Source organism: Nesoenas mayeri, assembly GCF_963082525.1.
Source record: "Nesoenas mayeri genome assembly, chromosome: 8".
Taxonomy (NCBI): Eukaryota; Metazoa; Chordata; class Aves; order Columbiformes; family Columbidae; genus Nesoenas; species Nesoenas mayeri.
In genome coordinates this window covers 25,714,550-25,738,746 of record NC_137554.1, presented here as the reverse complement: position 1 = coordinate 25,738,746, position 24,197 = coordinate 25,714,550, and the positions used below count along the sequence as shown (strand labels likewise).

General features: G+C 41.6%; 1 protein-coding gene across 2 annotated transcripts in view; it reads right to left on the bottom strand.

The window, feature by feature from the left end:
- Positions 1 to 21,946, bottom strand: part of PDE4B (phosphodiesterase 4B) — a gene marked incomplete at its 5' end in the record, with an annotated part of 176,359 nt that extends 154,413 nt beyond the window's left edge. Inside the window, 2 exons of one of the 2 annotated variants that reach the window (XM_080348452.1) lie at positions 19,460 to 19,695; positions 21,905 to 21,946. In XM_080348452.1, the coding sequence (XP_080204578.1) occupies positions 19,460 to 19,695; positions 21,905 to 21,946 (278 nt within the window). Of the gene's footprint in view, positions 1 to 2,070; positions 2,307 to 19,459; positions 19,696 to 21,904 lie in introns of those variants that run through there. The other variant, XM_080348453.1, reaches the window with a different exon arrangement.
- Between the last annotated feature and the right edge of the window lie 2,251 nt (positions 21,947 to 24,197).

Below are 24,197 nucleotides of genomic sequence, written 5' to 3'. Positions count from 1 at the left end.
CTCCTTCCCAGCTCAACACAAAAGAGCATCTTACGTAAGTGGCATTTTTCCTTAGCACAGGTGATGAGCGTTTCCTGCACTGCACAACAAATTTACAAGTACTAAGCAAATCCAGTTACATAACTGAAAGTCCAACACATATGCACCACGGCTGCACAGGCACTCTAATGAAATGTTGTGTCACACTTAAAATAGTTTAAATTCCCTCCTGTTTTATAACATGCTAAAGCAAATTGAAAATATGTCTGGATTTGCTCTGTGTTTTGACTGCATTAAACACGTACTCACACGCAAACATTCCTGAAACCTTTTCCTTCTAAGTGTGATTTTCTTCGTTTCTGCAATAGTTTACTTCTCATCTAAGGTGAAAACACTTATGCACACGTCTTAACCACCTGATATTAAAAACTTTTAAAACTAAGATAAGAACCTTCCATTGTTTCATTAAAAATGAACCTGGAATAATCCAACCTCCTTTACAAATCGATCCAAGTAGAGTTACACCCATAAATATGTATATGTGTGCGCATATATATTTTTTACCACAATACAGATACCCTGCTTTGAGTCTGACCACATTCTACTCAACTAATACCCAGCAGCACTGTCTTTCCGTAACACACATTTCTCCAAACCTGCTGGCGGGGGTTAGATGAGAAGCCCCCATTGCATCAATGCTGAGAGATATGACAGATGTTCAAGGGAATTAATGTCTATAAACCTAAATACGACCGACTACAACCAAATGAAATGCTGGAGGAAGCTGAAGAACACACTGAAACCCTTACAGCACGTAACTCATTTGGATGGCTGTTATTACTGCGTGGATTAAGGAAAAAAAAAGGCAGAAAGCCTGCATGATTCTAGAATTTGAACTGAATGCTGCTACACCCCAAATGCATTTCAGACTTTACATAAAAAAATTTAAAAGTCAGTTATCCCAGTTCTATCAGTATCAAAGTTTGCAGCTTTTCCTTGTATTTAACAGCACAGAACAAACTGTTAAGAGCTATTAAGCCACTCTAAGCAAGTAATTAGTTAATTCACTTCAGAAGTAAATACAGCTCTTAAATATTTCAGCATGACTCAAGTAAACCATTTCAAAAATAATGTTCTGTTTTAAAAAGCAGCAGAAAAGGATGCGTATCTCAGATACCCCAAAACATCTGGCTCATAGGGCTACAAATGGGACAGTCACATCCCCTCTCCTCTGGTCCAGCCTATGGAATAGGAAGGTAAAGGGTATGGATACAGGTGAGCAGGGTTTAAAAACATTCCCGTTACTGAAAGTTTTCCGTTTTAATCCCCACAGTCAACTAGTGCATATTTATAGAGACTTTTGGAATTTACAAGGTGAACCATATGAGACCCATACAGAGTAAACTTAGAAAATGAACCAATGAGACTCTCCTAGGTTTTCCTGAACTCTATATGTTGACTAGCGCTTATGGCATGGCTTAACCAGGTTAAGTGACAGTCAGAGCCTCTCACAATCAGCTGCGATGGCAGCAAATTGGCTATTTGGGGTTAGTAATTTGAAGGGAGGGAAAAGAAGACTCTTAGCTGGAGTTTCCTTGAAAAAAAAATGGCTGAAAGGCTATTTGTAGCCAGCAAAGAAAGTGTTTCAAAGCCTCTCAGAGTGAAGTTCAAGCCTTTTCCAGCATTTAACTCCATGAGCACCCTGCCCAAATCACCCGCTCTGCTCTGTGGAGTCATTTGCAGTCGGAGCTGATGGGGGCAAAGCAAAAAACATGTCCTGCAGGTTCTGAAATGAATTCACGTGCTCTGGCTACAGCAACGTAACGCCTGGGAAAGTTACCGGCTGCTGTCTTTGTTCAGCAGAGATTAACCACGGCACACATGAATAATGGGCTGGATTTATTCTGGCGAACAGAAGCTGAATGACAATTGTCACGGCACTGCATTATACATACTTGGGCTGCCTTCTGCTCTGCTCATTTAACACTTGCCGGGAGTACCGTGAATGAATCTCGGCTCGTTTTTTCCCTGCTAAAAGCACAGCTCCACGCACTGTTTCGCAAACCCGCGCCGATACCCAGCAGATCTTACCATGTATGTGCCACCGTAAAGCGACGACGCTGGCGGATGCTTTTATTCACGAGCAACTTTCTGAAAAAGCATGGAGAGTTCCTGGGTGAGCTGCGAGGAGAAATTTTTGGAGACGTAGGTCTATTTCCAGGCAGCTTGGGAAGCTCGAGCTCTAAATGCATTTGTTCTTTGAAAGTCCTTATGTAAATCTCTGACTCGGGAGTAGCAAGTTCCCTAGAAGAATCTTTTGCTGTCATAGCTCAGCCGTTCTGTGAGCTCTCACCATTCAGAAAACCTCACAAAAACACATCACGCAGGCACCGCCGCAGATTAGAAATGCTGATAAATCGGCAGAGCTTACCCCGCTCATTCACAAGGGCTGGGCTCCAAATGGAAATGCTGCCTGAAGCGACGGCAGCATAAATCGAAGGACGATAAGCCGGGGCTGTCAGAAAACCCTTTATCAGCCCAGCTCTCCCTCTGAAAATGCGCCCGAGTGTTTGTGCGATGCGCTCGCCTGGCAGCTCCACACCGAGCCATTCAGCCCCACGCACCAGCTCATGAAAAATTCATCACAGCCGGCTCCCGATCAATCCCTTTCCTATAGCACTTTGGCTTCACGTACCGAACAGAAAAAACACACTGGATTTTTCAGCGTGCACTACTAAAATCAAGGAATTTCCTAGCCTGTCGCAAGCCAAATAACCCAATTCATTCAGGCCCGGTATGTTTAACAAAAACGTCTTCATTCAGAATTAGTTTTACCCGTGCTGCAGTAGCTCCACCCATGACATGCTTATTGGCTCGGTATTATTTTGACAACTGGACTCCGCACAGCCCTGTCGTGTGTTATGAGCATGTCAGACTGTCATGAAATTTTAACGAGGTGTCTAACACCATGACTTTGCTCCTGGGCATCACCCTGGGCGCAGCCAGAGGGACCCCTGGGGTGGCAGCAGCACTGGCTTTGATAGAGAAAAGGTCTGGTTGGAAACAAAAAGAAAACACAACACACAACAAAAACCACACCACACAAAAAGCAAGGAATAATATTCTTCAAGAGCAAAGTATGCAAGAATGCATGTTCTGCAGCCGAAGCTTCACTGTCCTGGGATCTACAGATGGTCAAAGGGCAAAATCACTGCACAGCCCTGACCCAGCAACCGGCGCTGGAGAAACCAGCCCAAGGAGAGAAAAGACAGGGAAACATCAAAGATGGGGGTCCTGGCACCTCCCTGCAGAGAGAATGGAAATTAATTCCAATTAACTTAAGCAATAGATGTATTTAGAAACAGAAAACCCAAGAGTTCTTTCTGGACATGAGCACTATGAAACCAACTACTACATCTGTATGGCTGAAACAAAAAAAAATCCAGGCAAGGAAGTTAAAGACAAGATTTGATGCTGATAGTGAGAACATGCTAAATACTACAGGGAACAGCAAAGCATCTTTCTAACTGGTCAAAAGTAGGTGGCCTTAAATGTAAATACAATGATTCTTTTAAAGGAGGAGAAAGGAGAGAATACAGCCAGTAAAGAAGTTACCAGACATTCTACCTAACCTGCTGCTATGCTCTTCACCACTGGCATTTATTATTATTTTAAGTAGAAAGGCCTGCCTAAGCCTAACCTAAGGAAATTGCAGTGTTATCTGGTACTGAGAGGTTCCCACAGTAGCAGAACAGGAACGTTTAATGCTTTAAGAATTATGACGTCTGTGATCTGTTATTCTACATCTCGACTGCACTGACAGCCAGCAAAAGACAAAGGGAGGCTTGAGAGCTATGCTGAATGATAAACAAAATCCACACAGATGCTTAAAATCTGGAATTCCAAAGCAGAAAAAATAACCTTCTAACTCACCAGGGAATCAAAATGGCATATTGGAGGGGGTTTGTGGAAAATACATCTGATATTACCCGAACAGTATTTTGATTAAACTATAAAAAGGCAAGGAGAAGAAAGGGAAACCCATTTTCTAAAAGTGCTCTGCTATAAGACACTCTGTACAATGGCATGTCCCTCATACGGAGGATGCACTTTGCTTATCTGAACCCTGAGACGTTGCAGAAGCAGCGTCCACTAAGGAAGCGTTTCTCATTATTTGGCCATTCATCAATTAGCAATGAGATGTCAGTCCCACAGCCTGCACAAGGTACTGGGGTAAGATGCGCAAAGGCTGGTGACAGAGCAAAGAAATGCAAGAACAAATGAGCTAATAAGGTGGAAAAAAAAAAGCCCAAGTGTCACCTGCTGCTCTGGATATCCAGCACACAGGTGTGTGTCCAAGATGACGTCCAGGACACCAGCTGCTTGGTGCACAGCCTCAGGGTATTTTGAAGGCTGACCATTACCAAAGGGTATTTCTTCTGCTAAATATCTCCCAGATCTTGGAGGTTACCTGAAAAAGGCTGTAGAACAGCTCTCTTTCCGTTCCAGTGACCATCCCTCACACCGCCAGCTCCTGATGTCACCCGCACAGGACTCGACAGCCCATGTCTGTGTGTCTCTACTGATTTGCAGTGTTGGAATTCCATCGAGACGTGCTGCTTCACTCCGGGATAGGCCAAGAAGGGGTGAGAACAAGAACATCTCAAGAGACTTGAGCTAACCGATACGAAAGCTTGGTATCAGAATAAACTTGGCAATAATTCTCAAAAATTAATTTTGCTACAGTTGCTGAGGATACCGTCAGGAACAGGAGGCAAGGGCAGACAACCCCTGGGGTACCAAAAACCAGGAGAAATTACTGAGTATAACGACCAGTTCACTGAAATTCCCCTAATATACAAACAAAAACTGTCAACAGACATCTCGCTGTTTTCTGAACTCCTGCAATGTCCCAGCAACACAGAGTCTAATGCAATAATTTGGCCATCATTACAGATTACCTTGTGCAATAGGATCAGGAGTTCCAGAGTAACAAGTAGTTTCAGCTCATCAGAAAAGAGGCCAATAATATGAAGGAAGAGTAGAGATGGGGAAAAAGAGGACTGAAAGAAAAGGGCCTGGTAGTGCCAGCAGGAAAATGAAACTGCTTGGAAGAACAAGGACAATTAAGGAAATTTTTAAAAGTTTAAGTATAGTTGGGTGAGTTTTCATACAAGCGTCCTAGCTTACCGAAGCATCCAGGACTGCGGAAGGTTTTAATAGATATTTCAATATATTCTATCAGAATCACTGATATAGGTGGAAAACAATATTTTCAAGTGTGCGATTCCTCATCAATGGCTGACCTTTATGGTGTTGAGAGCAATTGCTAAGCAACAAGAATACTTACTTTTTCTTTACAGGAGCACTATTATTTACTTGTCTCTAAGTAATAATTGCCAGGATAAAATAAAACACCAGGGAAGAGGCAACTATGAAGTGTCCTGCATGGTTCAGTAGGAAAGGATGAGTGGATAGTTGCTTTTTCAGAGCACTTGCAGTCGGTGGCAGAGGAATTGGATAATTCTGCCATACAGCAGACTCTCCAGAAGCACATTTATATAAAAACAGGGAGGAAGGTCCCCTTTGCTACTCAGGTCATTGTTCCATCTACACACATTAGCAAGGCATCCCAAAAAGATAATGTCAACCTGACAGCAAATTTATTAGAACAATTCTTTCAAGGGATTGCAGTTTGCTGGCACTACTTTTACTTCTATTTAAAGGAAGGAAACCTAGGGAAAACATTTTGAATCAAGTACAATCCTTTTCCGAAATCCTAGTTTTTAGTATCCTGCCTTCAGAAGCATAAATAAACATATCTTTCAAGCTTTCAGACAATTTGAAAATTCAGACTGTCATGTGTGCCAATCATAAAACACAAAACACAGATCACCCCTGTATATTTTAATTGTTGTTCGGACAATCTGCCCTCTGAAGGCACATGGGTAACGTGCTCCTGAAGCAATAAAGGGTCTGTTCCTCTGTACGTGTTAGTCCTGGCAGGACTTTGCTGGTTCTGTTCAGCGTTTGCCTGGTTCAAGCCGCACATCTGCGCAAACGCAAGATTGTAAAGGTCACTCGAGCGAGACAGAAACCTCTAGAACCTTTATTAATAGTTGATGATGCACAAGGGAAGGATTTAGCTTGACTCTTAGAAGCCAGTATCTTTCTTTTAGACTATAATTTAAACACATTTTATATAAAAAAAACTATTGAGCCAGTAGCAGGATGGAATCTCACAGCGCTATTGCTGCTTAACATCTGGATTTCTGCCAAACCTACCGGGTGGGAGATGGGTTGGGAGAGCATCTATGATGGACTTCAGGAGAGAAACTCCAGAAGCCAATTAGCTTCATTAGCTCAGCGAGATGAAAGGGCAACACAGTTCTGAGTAGGAGGCAGTGAAATCACTGTCCCCCTCTAATAGGTCAGCTAAATCATATTTCCATTATAAAAGAAAAGGATTGATGAGAGTAGGAGTGATCATGCAAGAGACTAGAAACTGGAATTGGGTCATGGAAGCAAGTGATGAGTTTAGAGGAACAGAGCAGTTGAGAAGCACCTGTGTTTGTGAAAGACAGAACAAGATGTTGAGGAAAAGGGGTAAAGTAAACCAAAGTAAGGGAGAAAAAACCCAAAAACTAGAAAATGACAACTTTCTCTTGGACTAAACCAATGAAGACATGTGAGCAGAGAGAAGCAGAGGCAATGACAAGGTAGAAGAGAGAGTTGCGAATACGCGAATAGTCACATTCACTGGAAAAGAACTCAGTTAAAAAGACTGCAGGTAGAGTTGGGAATAAATTTGCGTTGGAAATGTCACAGGAGTAACACGGATGTGATCTGCAGCTGGAAGCCTAAGGCAGAAGATGTAATTGCTGAGATGAGCCGGCGCTGGGAATAATAAGAGCAGCCCAGGCAATGGGAGACAGGCGAAGATGCGAGAGGAGGGAAATGAATCCAATAGAAGAGAAATGTCTAGAAGGAAGCTCAGAGCAAGACAAAAAATATATCAATAGACTGGAAGCTGTAGAAGGGCGAGCAGCCAGGAAAAGAGGTGCCAAGGAATTGTGCTTCAACATGAAAATGGAAGCCGCTGTGGATGGAAATGATGGGCGATAGCTGGTGAGAAAGAGTAGGAAAGGCAGCAGTGATGTGAAAAGAAGAGCTGGATGCAGCACTGCTAAAACCTGGAAAAGATTCCAAGAAAATCTAAAAAAAAGCAGTACAGCCAGCGTTACACACAGGGATGTGTTTGTGGTGGAGAACTTGAGTGCTTCCAGTGATGGAGTTCATTCTCCAGACACAACACAAGCGGAGAAAAAGTCAAAAGAAAGGTGAAGAGTATAAGCTGACAAGACTGACATGAGAGGAAACAATAAAATACGTATCTCACACCTCCTTCATTTACCTCCTATCATGACCAAGAGGCCCCACCATGTCCATTCCACCAGCGAGTGCTACTGGTTACACTAGAGGCAGAATCAGTATTAGTCAATTCTATCCCATCCTAGTTCCAATTTTACTTTTAGCATCATATCAAAGTAGCAGCAAATCTGATGATAGCCTATGATTGTCATTTTTAAACCATCACACCAAATTTCAATGCTTTAAAATACTTTTAGCCTGCATAATAAGAATTCACCATTCTCATTTGAGATACATTGGATCAGGCGCATCTCCCTACAATCCAGGAAAACAAAAACACAGCAACGGGATCAAACTTCCAAAGCATGCAGTACAAACCCCATGCTTAACAATAATATAAATGTAACAGCAAATAAATATTATCTGGAAGCTGTGAAGAGATGCTGATGTATTAAACTCCTTCAGCCCTCCCTTAATAATATCTGCTCTAATAAGAGGGTGAGCAAAGCCCAGTGCAGGAAAGTCTCTTCAGCCCAGAAGTGTGAGGCTTTTTGCTCTCAGTTTCATATATCTTCCAGTAAAAAACAAATACATACATATATATATATATATATACACACACACCTGCCTTTGCCTAATTCCAACGTCTGCTGTGTCACAAGCTAGAGCTTCTAAAAGATGGCTCCATGATGGAAAACTTTAAATGACACGTTTGAGGGGTTTTCTTGTACTTTCCTGAAAGTTTGCAGAACAGAGATGCTGAACGAGAGAGGCAGAACACATCACTAATTACCGGTTTGCATGACAGATTTCCCACATTTAGGCAGCAAAAAGAAAAACCCAACAACAATTCAATGCAATTTATAGCACCACTGGCAGATAAGGTTTTTCTACATTTAATAGTTCAAAATCATACAGTCTGTATCTCCATTCCCACAGATTTAGGGGCCTCTGACATTTTCTGTGGGGCAGACACGAGTAATTCTTGTCGAGGCCTTTGAAGCAATATTGTGGAGCACTATAAACGGTCAGAGAAGACGGAACGGCGGCACCCAGCAACCCTTCAGTTTGCAGTGCAAATGCTGAGCCAACCACAAAAGGAAGAAGCAACTGGAAAAGTCCATCCTTATTTATTTTAGAGAGTCGGGCCAGCGGTGCAGAGCAATCACCCACATCTGTGAGCTTCGCAAAGATTGAACGCAACCCACCCAATATAAACGGGGACCTTTTGGGCTCTCTCAATTTCATCAGCATCCAGTTGCTTTCAAACAGGCTCCTTCTCATTCAATAAGCAGCTTGTATATTCATTTTTGGTTTAGGCACAACAACTGCAGGCTCTATATAGGGTTTCATAAGTTTTTAGGTCTTTAAAACATCCAGTAACTCCAGCAAGGTCACAAAATTCAGAATACTTTTCAGATTAGTCACAAATAAATGAGCTCCGTCTCTAAGGAAGATACCTGGAGAGTTCTGAGAGGCTTGGATGCTTGTCTGTTCACAGTGAATTACTCACCCACGTCAGCCAGGTCATTGTGCCATTTGAGCAGAGCACCACAGGGTGTCCTCTGCCACAGGAAAAGTATTTGCATTCAGAACAGGGATGAAGAATTCAGCCTGATGCCTTTCACCTGCCATTTGGTCCCGAAACTGGATTGGGCAGAGTTTTATTCCCCATATTAAACCTCATCACTGAAAGACAGAGACACAATTTATCCAAGTTCCTTGCACTTTTTAGTATTTAAACAAAAAAGTACAATTTCTCATTGTGCCACAATGGCATTTTTTTCCCCACAGGTATTTATGTTGTTATCTCCTCGCAGATACGTATGAGGAAATAAATTTATATACTATAAGCCCTTCAGGCATGATGTAAGATACCTTATTCGTAATGGTAATTTTCCTTAGCAACTTTGATTGTGCTTGATTTAGAGTATTTCTCAGAGAATATATAAATACCTTCTATATTATCCATAGTGAGTAATCACATATGTTAGACCAATCTGTATCGCTTGCGATTATTTTCTTATTTCAGAGCTATATTTTACAGATGAATTCAATAAGCCAACTTATTCTTCAGAGGCAAAGACCTCTGGGGTCATTTCAGACAAAAGAGAAGCCAGTGCAAAAAAAAATTTACAGTTTCACACATCCTTAATGTCTAATGTGATGGGAAAAGGCTGGATGCTACTACAGAGATGTAGCATGAAGGAATCCCTCAAAAGATATGGAAAGGACATAATACGATCACAGTACGAAAAAAGAAATTCAATATTGCTCTGCCAGAGCAACATTCTCACTGATAACATAATCCTGTGTGGCCAATTTAGGTGCCCACATGGTGAGGTCATTTGTGATCCTGCCACACATTGCCCTGCAAAACTCCAGTTCCGTTTGGTTGGCAACATCTCCACTCAAACGGGCAATGGGAAGGACACAAAAATGAATGCTTGGCCTTGGACAACCCGCCTCCTCCTCTGAAAGAAAGGATTTAAATCATCTTCATGAGCAAATGTGTTTCTCTGTTAACGGTCTCACCTGTGACATCTGAACATGAACAGAAAACTTCACCATTAATCCGAGTCTGCTCAGGTTTTGCATTTTACTCTTGCTCTTCCACGTTCTTAGTTCTGCAGCAGGTGACTGACAAAACATCATTCCAGTTTGTATGCAAGTTGTTTTAATTACTTTGTGTTTCAGACCATCTCCACTTCATCAGCTCTCTCAAATTAAACAGTATCAGGTTTATAACATCCATTTATTCATAGTTATTTTTCCATTAAAAAAACCCACAACACAGGCAGGTAAAGCTCACTACATTTACTGTTCAACAGCACAGCTGTAACCTCCAGCTTTGCCAAGAACCTCATGTTTGGTGCTGGGAAACAACAGAGAATTCATTGCGCACAACTGTCCAAGTTCCCATCTTGCTTTGTCCATTACAGCTTAATTAAAGGGATAAATTAACAGCCAAAAACCCAGAGAGCATTGCACTGCCAGTGCCAATAAAAACAGGGTTAAAGAGAGGAGGTGGCTGTGGCCTGTCCATGTATAAAAGAAGTCTCATGGTTTTCTGAATGGAAAGAGCATCCAGTGATGGGTAATGAGTCTCCCAGAGCAGCAGCTGGGCTGAGAACCTGCAGAACATGACCGAGCCCAGCAGCAGAGGACAACGTTGCATTCTTGGTCCTCCAAGTCATTCCAACCATGCTCCCAATGGTAGGAGGGACCCAGGAAGGAACTGACACAAAAAATAAGTTTAAAGATTGCATCTAACCCCCACCAGTGGGGGCATCTGACTCCCAACAGTGCCAGGTGGATACGGATCACAAGTAGTTAACACCCGCAGAGGGCACAGGTTTGTCTTGTCCTGACAGCAGAAGCTCTCCTGTCTCAAGGGTGACTTGTCAACTAGAAGAACAGGTCACAGCAGGTCAGAGATCATAGAACAGTTTGTGTTGAAGGGACATTCCCAGCTCCCCCAGTGCCACCCCTGCCATGAGCAGGGACATCTTCACCAGCTCAGGTTGCTCAGAGCCCCATCCAGCCTGGCCTGGGATGTCTCCAGGGATGGTTCATCCACCACCTCTCTGGGCAACCTGGGCCAGGCTCTCAGCGCTCTCAGCACCCTCAGGGGCAACGATTTCTTCCTCATGTCCAGCCTGAATCCCTTGTCCCATTGCAACAGGCCCTGCTCAAAACTCTGTCTCCATCTTCCTTATGGGCCCCTTTTAAGTACTGAAATAATCAACAATTGTTAGTAAACTGATTTAGTGGCTTGGTTGCAAGTATTTAGAAATGTGACTTGTAAGTGGACTTTGTTGAGTTTTGCCTGGGAACTGAGTGCCCGGCATGTGGAATCCAACTGGAGCATTTCAGCTCCCCAGACACACAACCCCCAGGACGGAGGCCACAGAACCTCTGTCAAGGTCTGTTCAACATCCATGGCACGATGCCAGGATGTGGAGCTGCTTCCCAGCCCCAGGGCAACCCAAATCCACTCATCTGTCCTGCTCCCTCATCCCTGGTCAAACATAAGGTCAGGCATGTGTCACGCACAGCGACGGTCACCAAGCCGCAGGGACACCAGCAGCCTGCAGGGACAGGGAAACATGCACCATTTTGACATATGTAACATTTATCTTAATTCTTCGGTGGATTTTAGAGGTACGTGCACCTTCACAGCAAAATTTCAAGCAACTTTGCTTGCATGGCAGCACAAAACAGAGTGTCTGAGCAAAACCACACCCAGCGCCGGGGATCAGCTGAGCAGCAGGAGCTGGTTCTCCAGGTAACAAAGCAAACTGGGTTTGATCTTCCCTTTCAGATGAAGTCATCATTAGTCAGAATGTTAAAGATAAAAGAGGGTTGTGTCAAATTCTTGTCTGATTCAGCTTTTGTATCAACTGTATTTCCATAATCTCCATTTATTTTATATTCTTGGGAGGATGAAGTTTGAGCATAATATTTCAGAAGCTTCATTGTCTTTTGCTAATTAACAGTGACTCACTTCTTTCCACTCTAGATACATTTCAAGCTGTCTTATTTCATTCTGGATCGAGGTATATAATTATAATTGAATCATTAAAAGCTTTTTTTGTGTGCCCACAGCTACCTCCGTTCTGAACAACTAGAATCTCCAGGCAAACCTTGCAGCACCGAACTTCAGCATCATCTTCAATAAAATTACTGGGCTCACTTTGCAATTCATACAAAAAGGGGATGCTATCGTTTTGAGCGTATAAGCAGACTAAAATTCAACTAATCAAATAAATGCAAACTAAGAAAAATATTATTTTGCAATGACAAAATATAAATTGCGTACAAAAAGACATTTACAAAATAATGACATTTTTAATTCAAAACCTATGACTAACCCAACATTATGTTTATTCTTAAAATTCCTCTATACCAACAACACCACACATAAATCATAGTTATTCTATTTAGGCCTTCTAGAAAACATAAAAATAAAAAAAAATATTCCAACAGAGAAGATCCAAGAGCTTCAAAAACTGACAGCAACAGACAATGCCTAAATATAGGCAGCCAAAACACTTATCTGTGTATTTTTAGCTGAGAAATAACTTCAGTGATAGCTCAGAGAAAGCGCAAATTATCTTTGCAGCCATTTCTTTTTACACAGGTTTACATTTGTACTGACTATATATAAAACACGCAAGCGGTGACCCCTAGATATTTGCGTAACCCAATATTTTTTCCTATTATGAAGGATTCTTGTGATTTACTTTTATGAACAGATGTTCAGGACATGCTGAGTAATGTCAGATAGGGATGGGGCCACCAGTGACCCCCATCAAACCTCCTCAGAGCAGGGTCAGCGAGTGCCCACACAGAATCACAGTTTAGTTTGGGGGTTTTTGATGCTTTAGTTTCATTTCTTTGATGGTTTAGTTTTGTTTCTTTGACTGGCTCTCTACATAGTTCCTGGTCAGGAAGAACCTCACCCAAGTCAGCAATGGGATGTTCTCTGGTGGAAACATCTTACTAATGGACAAAGCAGCAAAATTTTAGAGAAGACATTTCTCTAAATTATCCCACTATCTACATTTCCTCCTCCGCGTCCTTGTGAGGTGTTAAACTGAAGCTGGGAGAGGCAACGGTGACAACAAAATCAAGGAATTTTCCTCTAACCATACCTCCCACCTCGGGCAACCCAAACAGATTTAAGTCTTAGCGAACTTCTCCATGTAATTTTTATGATCTGCCTGTAGAGAACATCAGAACTATCTCACAGTGGAACATTTTCAGCTTTTCAGAGCCTATCCCGAGGAGTCCCCAGCGCTCCAAACTCCTACCAGCTCCAGTGCTCAGCAACAGGAATGAGCCATCCCTACATGTACTGATCATATTTCTACCTACCGAGGAATAAAAAGTAAAATCACTGAGCAGACAAAATCCTTTGGGACTGTTTCCAGATGTAACACTCTTCAATACCCTCTACATCTTTCACATTGTTAAGAAAATTAGAACAAATCAGAGTAAGTTTTAAAACCAAGCTATCATATATGTTCTCCAGAAACAGCACACCGTAATTAAAAACTATTTTCCCCACAGAATATATGAGATGTTATGATGAATACAGTTGACCTCCTTTTTCAAGGTAAGTAAATGCCCCACAGAAACTTGGTACAGGCTTTTGAAATCCAGGAGGGAAGCTCAATCAGAATAATTGGTCTTGCTTTATTACAATAAAAATTGATGTGATTTATATATAAATAATAAACACTTTGCACTAGATCAGGTCCATGGATCCCTTCTAGCTTCACCATTCTGTGATTCAAATAATTTTAAATATAGGTATAAAAACAAAAAACATGTTTCTAAGGTTTTGGGGTTTTTTTTCCTCTTAGGTTTTTATTTTTCATATCATATGGGAAGCCAGCTCATCTATTTCTTTTTTTTATCCTAATATTCAGTTCTTATCTAGTTGAATTTGAAATAATGTTAAGGAATAAAACTTCAGCCTATTTCAGATGGTATTATTGCACAGGTAAAACAACATTAAAACAAAAAAAAAGCCCCACACTTGTCCAAAACAGCATTACTCCTTCCCAACTTTTGGTGTTCATCCCACTGTTCCTACCTGAGTTTCCTCTTACCCTAAATATTTCCTTTCATTCCACAGGGTGTACAGATTTCAAGTACGTAAAGGAGTGCCTGGGTATATCACCTTCTGCTTAGTTTACTCGCCTGCCAACAGTTTCATTATCCTTTTTAATCCTCCATGCGAATACCCATCCCCTTTATCGTTCTAACTTTCCATATTCATCCCTTGATTAATTACCACCAGGTTAACAAGCTTCACAATGGCCACAAGCCGGCCCTGGCTGAACTCAGCATTATGCTCAAGCTTTGTTCTCAGGCTCAGTTGCCCAAAATTCTGCTGAATTTTTTGTTTGGTTTTGGTTTTAATGTTGCATCTAATTTGCTGCCCACGATCACCATCTGGAGAACGACGCGCAGTACTGCAAGCCCAGGTTCTACATACCCCAACTTCGGGAAGATTTTCAGACAGACATGGAAAATAGAATCAGTCCCTTTATGTTTCCTTTTTAGATTCTGACCGTCAACCTGCACAATAAAATTCTCTCAGAAGAAAACAAGCTGGAGACATGGTCACTCACAAATCACCAGCAATAATTCAGCAAGCTCACAAAACATCTTAGTATGCTGGTTAATTATGAATGCTGGGGAAAATAAGCCCTTAAAATTAAAGACGGGTTAATGGTTAATTTTTTTAAGTGGCAAGAATGTGACTCAAATAGCAACCGTGTGAGCAGACAAGTGAGTTCTCATGTAGCTCTTGCAGAAGAGCAAGGCGGCTTTTGCATTAGAAAATTAGCAACACACATATTTCAATACGGCCTAAATGCTCTAAATACAGCGTAAGTCCCAAAATGGTATTTAATACCGTAGTCCAAATATTTAACAAAATCTCTATGCCCTGAGGAAAGTGCGCTCCTTACTGTATTTTATATGAACCATATCAACTCTTAATATCATTCTTGAGGTCTTTATTTCCTTACACTTTGGGACTCATCATAGAAATTATTTTTGTTTCAACATAGAAACCTGACGCAGAACCGTCAGACCTGAGTAAAACCTGCAGAAATAGTGTAAATCAGAAGTAAGCTGTTAAATTTAACCCAGGAGCTGCAAAGTATCAAAAAATAGCCTAAGGGAACTATTTTGGATGCCCCAAGTGTAGCTCCAAATATATTCTTCACACCCTCATTCTTCCCGCTTGCCTGGGTTTATCAGCACAAAGCTTTAGTTATAAAATATGGAGCAGTCTTGTGGAAAACATTTTAACCACTTTTATGAAAATATGCACAAAATTTGTGCAAAAGGAGATCGATATCGTTTCTAGCTCTTCCCTTGCGTGATTCATGAAAGCTATTTTGAATTTGTACTGCTTGCCCATTTCCACACAAAATATTAGTACAGCTGGCTTAGAATTATTGCTTTGGAGGCAGCCTGCCTGTTATTTCTTTGTTGGTTACAGGTATTGTCAGAACAGCACTGGCCTCAAGAAAATATGGTTCTAATAATAATAGTAATAAAAAAAACCCCCACCAAACCTCAGGAGCAGCTCAGTTTTTTAGGTTTCCATGTACCTTAAGTTAAAATATTTATGTAAGTCAAGGCTCATCCTCTCACAGTTCTTACTTTCATATTACTACTGGTAAACTTCAGGTGATTTTTGAAAAATAAGGAATAGCCTTATTTTCCTCTACCCTTTGCAAATATTTGAACTCTCATTCTTTTCTTCAAGCCTCAGTTCCTGCAGTCCCAGAACAGCTAAATTTCCCCAATCAGTGCATTATTAGCACAGCCTTTAGCACAGCACTGATGTTGCAGGTCAGATTTCAAAGCATTTCGATGATGATAGAACCAAATTACACTGAACCAATAACAAACAACATTCGTAAAAGGAAACAAAGTACTGGAGCCACTGTAATATAATCTGGTTTGCTCTCCATTGACAGGGAAGGTTTGCGAAGAGCTTGATAACATACAGAGCTGTGCAGGATGCACAAAGCACCACCAGAATCACTATTAATGCTAATTGATCTGCTGGTATCCTACAGTCAACAGGTAGCACTATTATTTAGTTTTAACCTTACTCCAGGAAATGCTGCTAGAAATTAACTGAGAATTTTTTGAGGTTTTTTAGGTATATACAGATAGATTCCCCCCACCCCTCTCCTCTTAGCTGCAGTTTTATTTTCACATCTTCAGATGTCACCAGAACACCTTGGTGCAATTATTTCCTTCAGAGTCATCTCAGCCTGTTCATGATCCTTCCTAAAATTAAAATATACAGATAAAACCCCTCCACCAGTTAGTGGGAAGCATTGCATTTCACATGGATCGCATCCCCCTAAATTCCTCCAGGAAGAAGCACAGATAGATGATTATACATTAACTCTTGCAGGATTTCAGTTTGGAAATCTCATTTGATAACAGAGATATTTGGCATTTTGCTCAATACAGAGCACAACCAGCGAAACGCTTTGGCACTCTGGAGATCAGCGTGAGCCTCAACAAAACCATCCATAAGTAAAACAAACAGTTTTCCAGCACAGGAACAATAAGAAGTTTAAAAATGAGTACACAGCAGAGACTTTGTGCCAAAAGACAACAGAAGAACTGGAAGAACGGCTGAGCAGAATGCACAAACCAACACACAGCAAGAGTTTCCCCAGGGATTTCATCAAATTAACAGGAGAAAAGAGAAATAACCACAACAGAGACACGGCCTTTGCACCCTCCAGTTCAGAGCAATCCTCTGATCAGGTTTTTATTTATCGCACCTCTCCAGAAATTTCATTATTATCTTTCTAGTTGACAAATTTCTACAAAGACTTGCACAAATAGGAAGCAAAACCTCAAATTGAAGTGACTCCTTTGCTCAGGATGAAATGCCCATGGAAATCCTCACTTCCATCATACCTGCCCCAGGAAAAGAGACAATGTCCCTTACAGAAGTTTTGTATGTGTTTCTCAAGATACACTAAATATAACAGTGTAATGAGAAAATTGTATATCAGCATGAAAAGTTAATTGTCATCGTGATATCGCTGGGAAGCTCCTTCACAATCTTACCATCGTCACAAAAAAAGATGATAGCTGCTATGCACTGCAGACAAGCAAAATAAAGACATTATTTCTAGGAATCATGTTTCATGTCATAATACTGAGGTGTTTCACATCTGTCTTTGGGGTTTCATATGCACAGAAACAGATTACAGAAAGCTCGGGTAAACCTACACACTTCTGAATGAGTCCCATTATCTCTCGGAGAAAGTGTTTCCAAGCTACAACTCTATGAACCCTCAGGGGAAAACAAACCAAAACACACTAAGTGAATGTTAAACAATTTGTATTGGAAGCATAAGAGTTATGATGATTTACTTTTATATAAAACCTATATCTGGACCTTACATTGTTTATGCGTTTTCGTTGCGTGGACCCCAAATATTTTAGACCAAGGCCATTCACATTGAAATTTCCTTTTGCACCATTCCCTAATTCCACTGCTGCAACAGTATCAATGAACTTGATCTGGTAGAAGCTGTAGCACCATCTGCCTTTGGGAACATAAAGAGAGGTCAGGAAACCTGACCTCTCTGCATCCTGAAGCTAAACCCAGGGAACACATTCAGTGAACAATTTCCACAGCCCAGAGGCATCACATTAGGGACCTTCATTGCCCACCGAGTCTCGGTGCTTGCATCATTCCAAAATAATTTCAACACAACAGCACATCCTGCACTTACACAAATACAACGTGCCTCTGGGGTACGATTCACACAGAACTGAACCACAAAATAGAAACCCAAGGAGCTTGGGGACCAGATCCCGCCTGCATCGCTCCTACACTAAAAAAATCTCCCATCACGACTGGGAATGGTGTGGGGTAGAGAACAGTGCTGACCCAGGCAAAAGCCCCTGGTGACCAGAACCTCAGGAGAAAATGATAAAGATGAAACCAGTTTTCTGGCCAGCTGTCAGAGCGGTCAATCTACCTGCTGCCCGAGTCCGAAGGGCGAGGGGATGCGATGATGCCCATGTATAACAACGACGTGTTGCAACAGTCCCAGCAACTCCCAGCAAAACAGAAAATTCAAAAGCTATCTGCTCACTTCTAAGAGACCGACAGAAATAAAGAAATAACCTCTGTGTCAGTTATAAGCGTTTTCTCTTTGACTGGAATACATTCAAGAAAAATATATGTTGTGCGACACAATCCACACACGTTGACTGAGCTGGAATGGCAGAGAGGAGCAGCAATGCCCTCTTGTGTTACAAGGGAAATAAATCCATTGCAATTCCTTGCACTTTCTTAAGTCGTGTATTCAAAGAGCAGAACTAATTCGTTCTTAAGAGCACACCTCACAAATAGGATCACTTGTCCTGCAGCTGAGATTACAAATCGCTGCAGATACACAAAAGGGAACACTCATACAATGCTCCTAAAGGTAAAGCAACCCTTCTATTGTCAACATTCACAACCACCGTCTGAAACAACTTGTTGTGTTAAACTTATCCACAGCAATTAAATGAAAAAATTGAACAAAAGCCCCAGCTATTTCCTCTTTGAACACTGTAACTCATTTACTCAAGTGCATAGTTTAAAAATCCTATTTTCAATAGGAAAACTGTTTTTAAAGGCCTCTAATGAGTGAATTTAGGATGTCCTCTATAAATCCTCAAATGCAAACTGAAATGCCAGCTCTGAAGAATGCGGAGCTTAACAGAAGTTAAAACCAGGTTCAGACTTGGAAATAACAACGTGAACATGTCTTGCAGACAGCAAACGAAATTGAGAGCAGAGCATTTAAAAATGAGAAGCTAAAGTATCCTTGAAATCTGAAGTTGAGAGCACAGGTTTTAAGGTTGCATTGCGACACCTTTTCAAAATTCATACAGCAAGCTGGACACTCAACCTTATTTTGCCACTAAAATCTGCTGTTGCAATTCCAATGTGTGAACGCTCAGGGCTTTGTCTTCCTCTCCTTCCTTGAGAAGAATTTCCTTAGTTGCAAACTTCACATTCAGCTTCTGGTTTGGAACTCACCTCCCTTTTAAACCAGCTCTCTGATAGTTTCTTTAGGACTCTTCTCGATCTTAACATCAGATTCAAACGCTTTTCCAAGCCTTTCTTCTAACACTTGGACAAGAAACAGCCAGAGAGCTAAAGCCTTTTTCCTCAATCTGTCGTAGAAGCGCCTACCACCCCGAACCCTCCTGCGGGTGGAAAGCCAGTAATACAAATCCTCTGGCTGAGATCGGAATTTACGACACAAGTTGCATCAGGATGCATTAAAAAGTGAGCAGAAGAGGTTTTAACAGAAGCAGAATTCAAAAAAACACCCAGGCAATTGCTTTGTAAACTTACACATATGATGCACCAATTGATAGATATCAACAATACTCATAATTATCTAATGCCTTTCAAAAAAAGACTTATACAAAGAAAAAAAGTCCACAACATGAAAACAGAAAACAAGAAAAAATAAAATAAAAAAACCCAACCAATCCCACAACTATGTGAGATTCATAATAAATGGAAATAACATACCAGTCTTGGTAGGTGGTGATGGCGATACTGGGAGGCGTCAGCAAGGGCAGAGTGGTTGGTCTGCAGACGAAGTCCCTGTCCGGTGTCCTCGCTTTTTCCGTCTGTCTCTGGGATAGCGGCGGTAGCTGCAGGTTCCCAGAGCAGCACCTGCGGCCCCTCCAGAGGTCGATGCCCAGCGTGTGGCTGGAAGTGCTGTAGGACTTGCTGAGCCCGCACTCCAGGTAATCCAGAGCGTTCTGCAAACACAGAAAAGCCACTGAAGTTCTGCAAACATTTTTTTTCCTCCACGAGGATAAGACACATTTAGTTTTTGTTCCAAAGTCACAACTGTATGATGGGATCTTGGGAGAGTCTGACTGTGCTGCATTGTTATTTTATCAAATTACGAAGGAACTTGAAAATTTATGCATAACTTGTCTAAACTAGATTCAACAGCTAATTCTAATCTAGTTGAACACTTCGATAATCCAGATTGCTTTGGTGACATGTTAAACTTCTGAAATTTTTAACTTCTCCAGAGAACATTCCCCTCAACACCCACCTTAAGTCTCATTCTCTCTGCAGCACAAACAGAAGCTAAAACCAGGTTCAGACTTGGAAATAACAATGTGAACGTGTCTTGCAGACAGCAAACGAAACTGAGAGCAGAGCATTTAAAAACAAGAACCCTTGAAATCTGAAGTTGAGAGCACAGGTTTTAAGGTTGCATTGCAACGCCGTTTCAAAATTCATACAGCAAGCTGGACACCCAACCGTATTTTGCCACTAAAATCTGCTGTTGCAATTCCAATGTGTGAATAATTTGAGGTTTGCCTCTTTTTTTTTTGGCTGAATCACCAGGCAGACAGAGGCACCAAGAATACTGAATTTAGGCACACCTTGAATTATCCAAGAGCTATTCAGTGAGAAGAGCTCCCAGCTGGGCTACCCTGCCCTACATCTGGCATTCCTAATAGGAATAGTCTGAAAAAAAAGGGTTTGATCAACTGAAGAAGTTTTTTCCTCTTCTAGTTTCTGCTGATTTTTGTTTAAAAACATGACCCTGATCTCAGAACTGGCTCTCAGTTTTCTCAAACCCAAACCTGAAGCTGTCCCACAGCAGAGCAGCTTTGATCTGTCTTAAGACAATTTAGCGAGTCAAACAGAATTGTCCAATAAAAATGAGAATATTTCCTTATTGCTTGTGATGAGCTACCAGCAGACGCTGGAGGGTCATTGGAACAGGTGTACATATCTACAACAATCCCTCTATGGTTTTCCTCTTCTTTACCTGCTCTAGAATTTTGATCTCTGCCCTATGGTTGGACTTGATCATCTCAAGTGTCTCTTCCAACCAAAACGATTCTACAACTCTATAGGGGAACTCTACAGGGGAAAGAAAGACAAGACTGGTAGGACAATGGCAAACTACCAGTTTTCTTAACTTTTCCTCCTTGCTCACCCATCCCACAATCATACGAAGCATCCAAAGAGGAAACAACACAATCCACAGCTATTTTACTGCCTGAAGTGCTATAAGGCATGTTGGTGCAGATCCTTGAACTTACTAAGGCATCAACATCATAATGGCCAGGATAGAAGTTTAAAATATTTGGCATGCTATGCTTCCAAAAATATGGTAGACATCTTCAGTGATACACACCCTACCCTTTCACAGCAAAAAATCAGGTCAAAAATACTCCTTTGCCTTCTGTATGAGGATCTGCCATAACCTGTCTTTAGTAATAATCTTTGTAAGATTGTTCATATTTTTTTTGTTATTATTTAAGTGTAGAGCAGAGTTTTCGTGCTTCCCTTCCAATTTCAGACACCTGCTTTCATTCAAATGAGCCAGGACTGAGCAGACCCAGTGTTACGCTCAGTCAAACTGACCATGCAGCTGTGCAATGTGCAGTCAAAGAGTGTAAAAGAAACATGTTTTTATTGAAGGAGCATTATAGGATACACTAATTATCAGGTTCCACTCCTTCACTGTATTTTCATATATATTCCACGTGATTTTCAATCTTTGGCAAGTCTCAGCCGTGACAAACAAGACAATTAAGGCTGCAGTTATCACATTATCATTACAAACTGATACATTTCTCCAGAGAATGGGAACAGGAGTTTAATTAATAGGGGATTACGATGATGATTAGCAAATGTAGTAACAGAATAACATGTGCATCATCGCATTAGGTGTTCAGAAACTACAGTGGAGAGAGATGTTGAAACGCACATATAAGTACCAACAGTGAAGTATAAAACTTCTCCTGGTGTGGGGTTGGTTTGGTTTTAAATGTGCAGGGTTTATTTTCTTCTTCTTATATGAGCTGCAAACAACTCTAAGGAAATCAATGAGTAACCAAAGCAAAACCAGATACTTAGAAAATAAGACAAAACAAACTTTTAATCTCCCCTTCATTAAGTACTGGGAAAAGTAAAACATGTTTAGAAGAAACTTACCTCATCTGCAGTTACTGTCATGACACTTCTGCTTTTCTTCATTATTGAAATTAAAGTGAACCTTGTTATAAAAAACTCGCGTTGTTTAATCCAATTTCTTCAGATGGGCAACCTAAAAGAAAAAAGAACGTATTTTTAAATAACAAACTGATTTGATAACAAACTATGGAGCTAACTACTAACACAACAGCTGATTTATAACTGACTGTCCACTTTCATAAAAGACTTGGCAGCAGATGCTCCGCAAGTGTATCTCTCTAATAGTGAAAGCATAATTCAACATTAAATAAGAACACGTTAAACGTAACTAGAATTCACAAGGCTCTGCTATCTAAGCAAGCCCTGAATCACCTCTAGTAATACAGAATCAATGCTAACAAATTCTATTAATAATTGCTGGTATTTTTTCTTCGAATGAGCCCTTTTCAGAGGTACAGTATAGAATTCCAGGGATACAGTACAGAAGGTCTCCAAGAGCGGCTTTTCATTTTTCCATTCATTATTATATAGAGAGAACACTGTGGGTTGTGGGTTTTTTCTTTCCCCATAGAACAGGTAGAGCTGGACTGATACTTTTTTGTGTGTGCTGACAAATTTTCTCCCCTGCTTGGAAGGATTATTTTTGAGGTACAAGACTGCTTAAAGGCCACTGCTCCTAAAATTCAGCACTGAGGGCACCACAAAAAGCTGTGCGATGGCTTCAGGCTTGGTGATGTTTGACTTTTGACATGATGTTTGCTCTGAGAAACCAGGGAGTTGGAACTGTATTTGGAGCAAAATTAGGCACTGAATCCTCTTCCCCGCCACCACCGGCAGCCGGGGTCTCAGAAGACACCCCTCAGTTTCACTGCGAGGTTCAGAGCCCTGGCAGCAGGTACTGCAGGTAAAGCAATTGCTGTTTTTACAGACCTGTTCTTCGCTTCCCACCCCACAATGAATTCAGGAGCCTGAATGTGGCAGCTCAGTTCAGCTCAGCTTGGTTTGCAGCCACCACACAACCATGCCATGGAGGGTCTGGATGCAGTTTAACACCATCGTGCACAGCTTATACTCTATTTAGCTTGCACTTCTACCTATTTGAATTGAAAAAGCTTGAAGAAAAAAAGAAACACGTTAACTCTCGAGCATAGCACCTGAACACTGAGCGTTGGCCTGGTCACAGAGGTCTGAGGACACCACAGTGCCCAGGAGCCAACTGCTCATCTGCTCTTCCATGCACAAGAGAAGTGCTACAATGAACCTGTTTCCCTCTAAACCAACTCACTGGGGGGAAAAAAAGAGAGAAAGGGCAAAACAAACTGAAAGGAAACACTGACACACAAGCGTAGCCGGGTCTGGCTGCAGTTCTGACTGTGGTGCAGGCACCTCCAGCTGTCACCTCCTCCGGTTTGCACATCCAGTGCACACACGTCCCCCCATCGGCAGCCGAGGCACAGGAGCGCTCAGCCCCGCGCCAGCCACAACTCGCTGCCGGCTCAGCACCAGCACACGGGGCTGTTTGCTGCAGCCTGTGCAAGGCACAACTGGAGAACAGCGGAGGGATGTGTCTTCTCACCGGCTTCCCACCAGCAAAGGATGGACAGGATCGTCCAGCAGCAAACCCCAGCGAGGGCTGCAGAGTTTTCCCCAGGCTCGCTCCCCTCCCAGCATCCACCGCCCGCTGCCACCGAGCCGAGGAAAATCAGATTTATGGCCTGATCAAGAACTCTCTTATGACAAGAGGCCCCTGCAAGCACCTGCACAACAACCAGGGCGGGTTTATACATTGCAGCAGCAGAATGGGGATTAAAAAAAAACAACCCTGGCCCTTAGTAGCAGGGCTGTGTGCCAACATCACTTATCTCTGAGAAGCTTATTTTATACCTTTTGATCCATATACCATTAGATGAGCAGGCTGGAAGCAAGAAGTGTCATAACCCTATTAGCAGCATAAAAGTCATACTGCAGTATCAGAATAAAATTCTAGAATAAGTTTTCTCAGTCTTCAACAATTGGGAGAAACTAAAATGCCCTGTTATGAAAAGAATCCAAAATGGAAAGCAGAGAGCAAATTAGATGATACTGTTCCAGATACCATGGAGGTGAAGAAGACAGTAACAGTGGCAGGTGTGCACAGACTAGGAATAATATGGCATGACTATTTGCTGCCAGAAATAAATACATATTCCACTGTAATACGTAGATGAAGTTCATAGGAAGAACAAAATAAGGAAGCAGTTGCGTAAGCATCAGAAATAAGCAGCCTAAGGATTTGTGTTTAATAAAGTACCAATTTGTGCTTAATAAAGTAGAA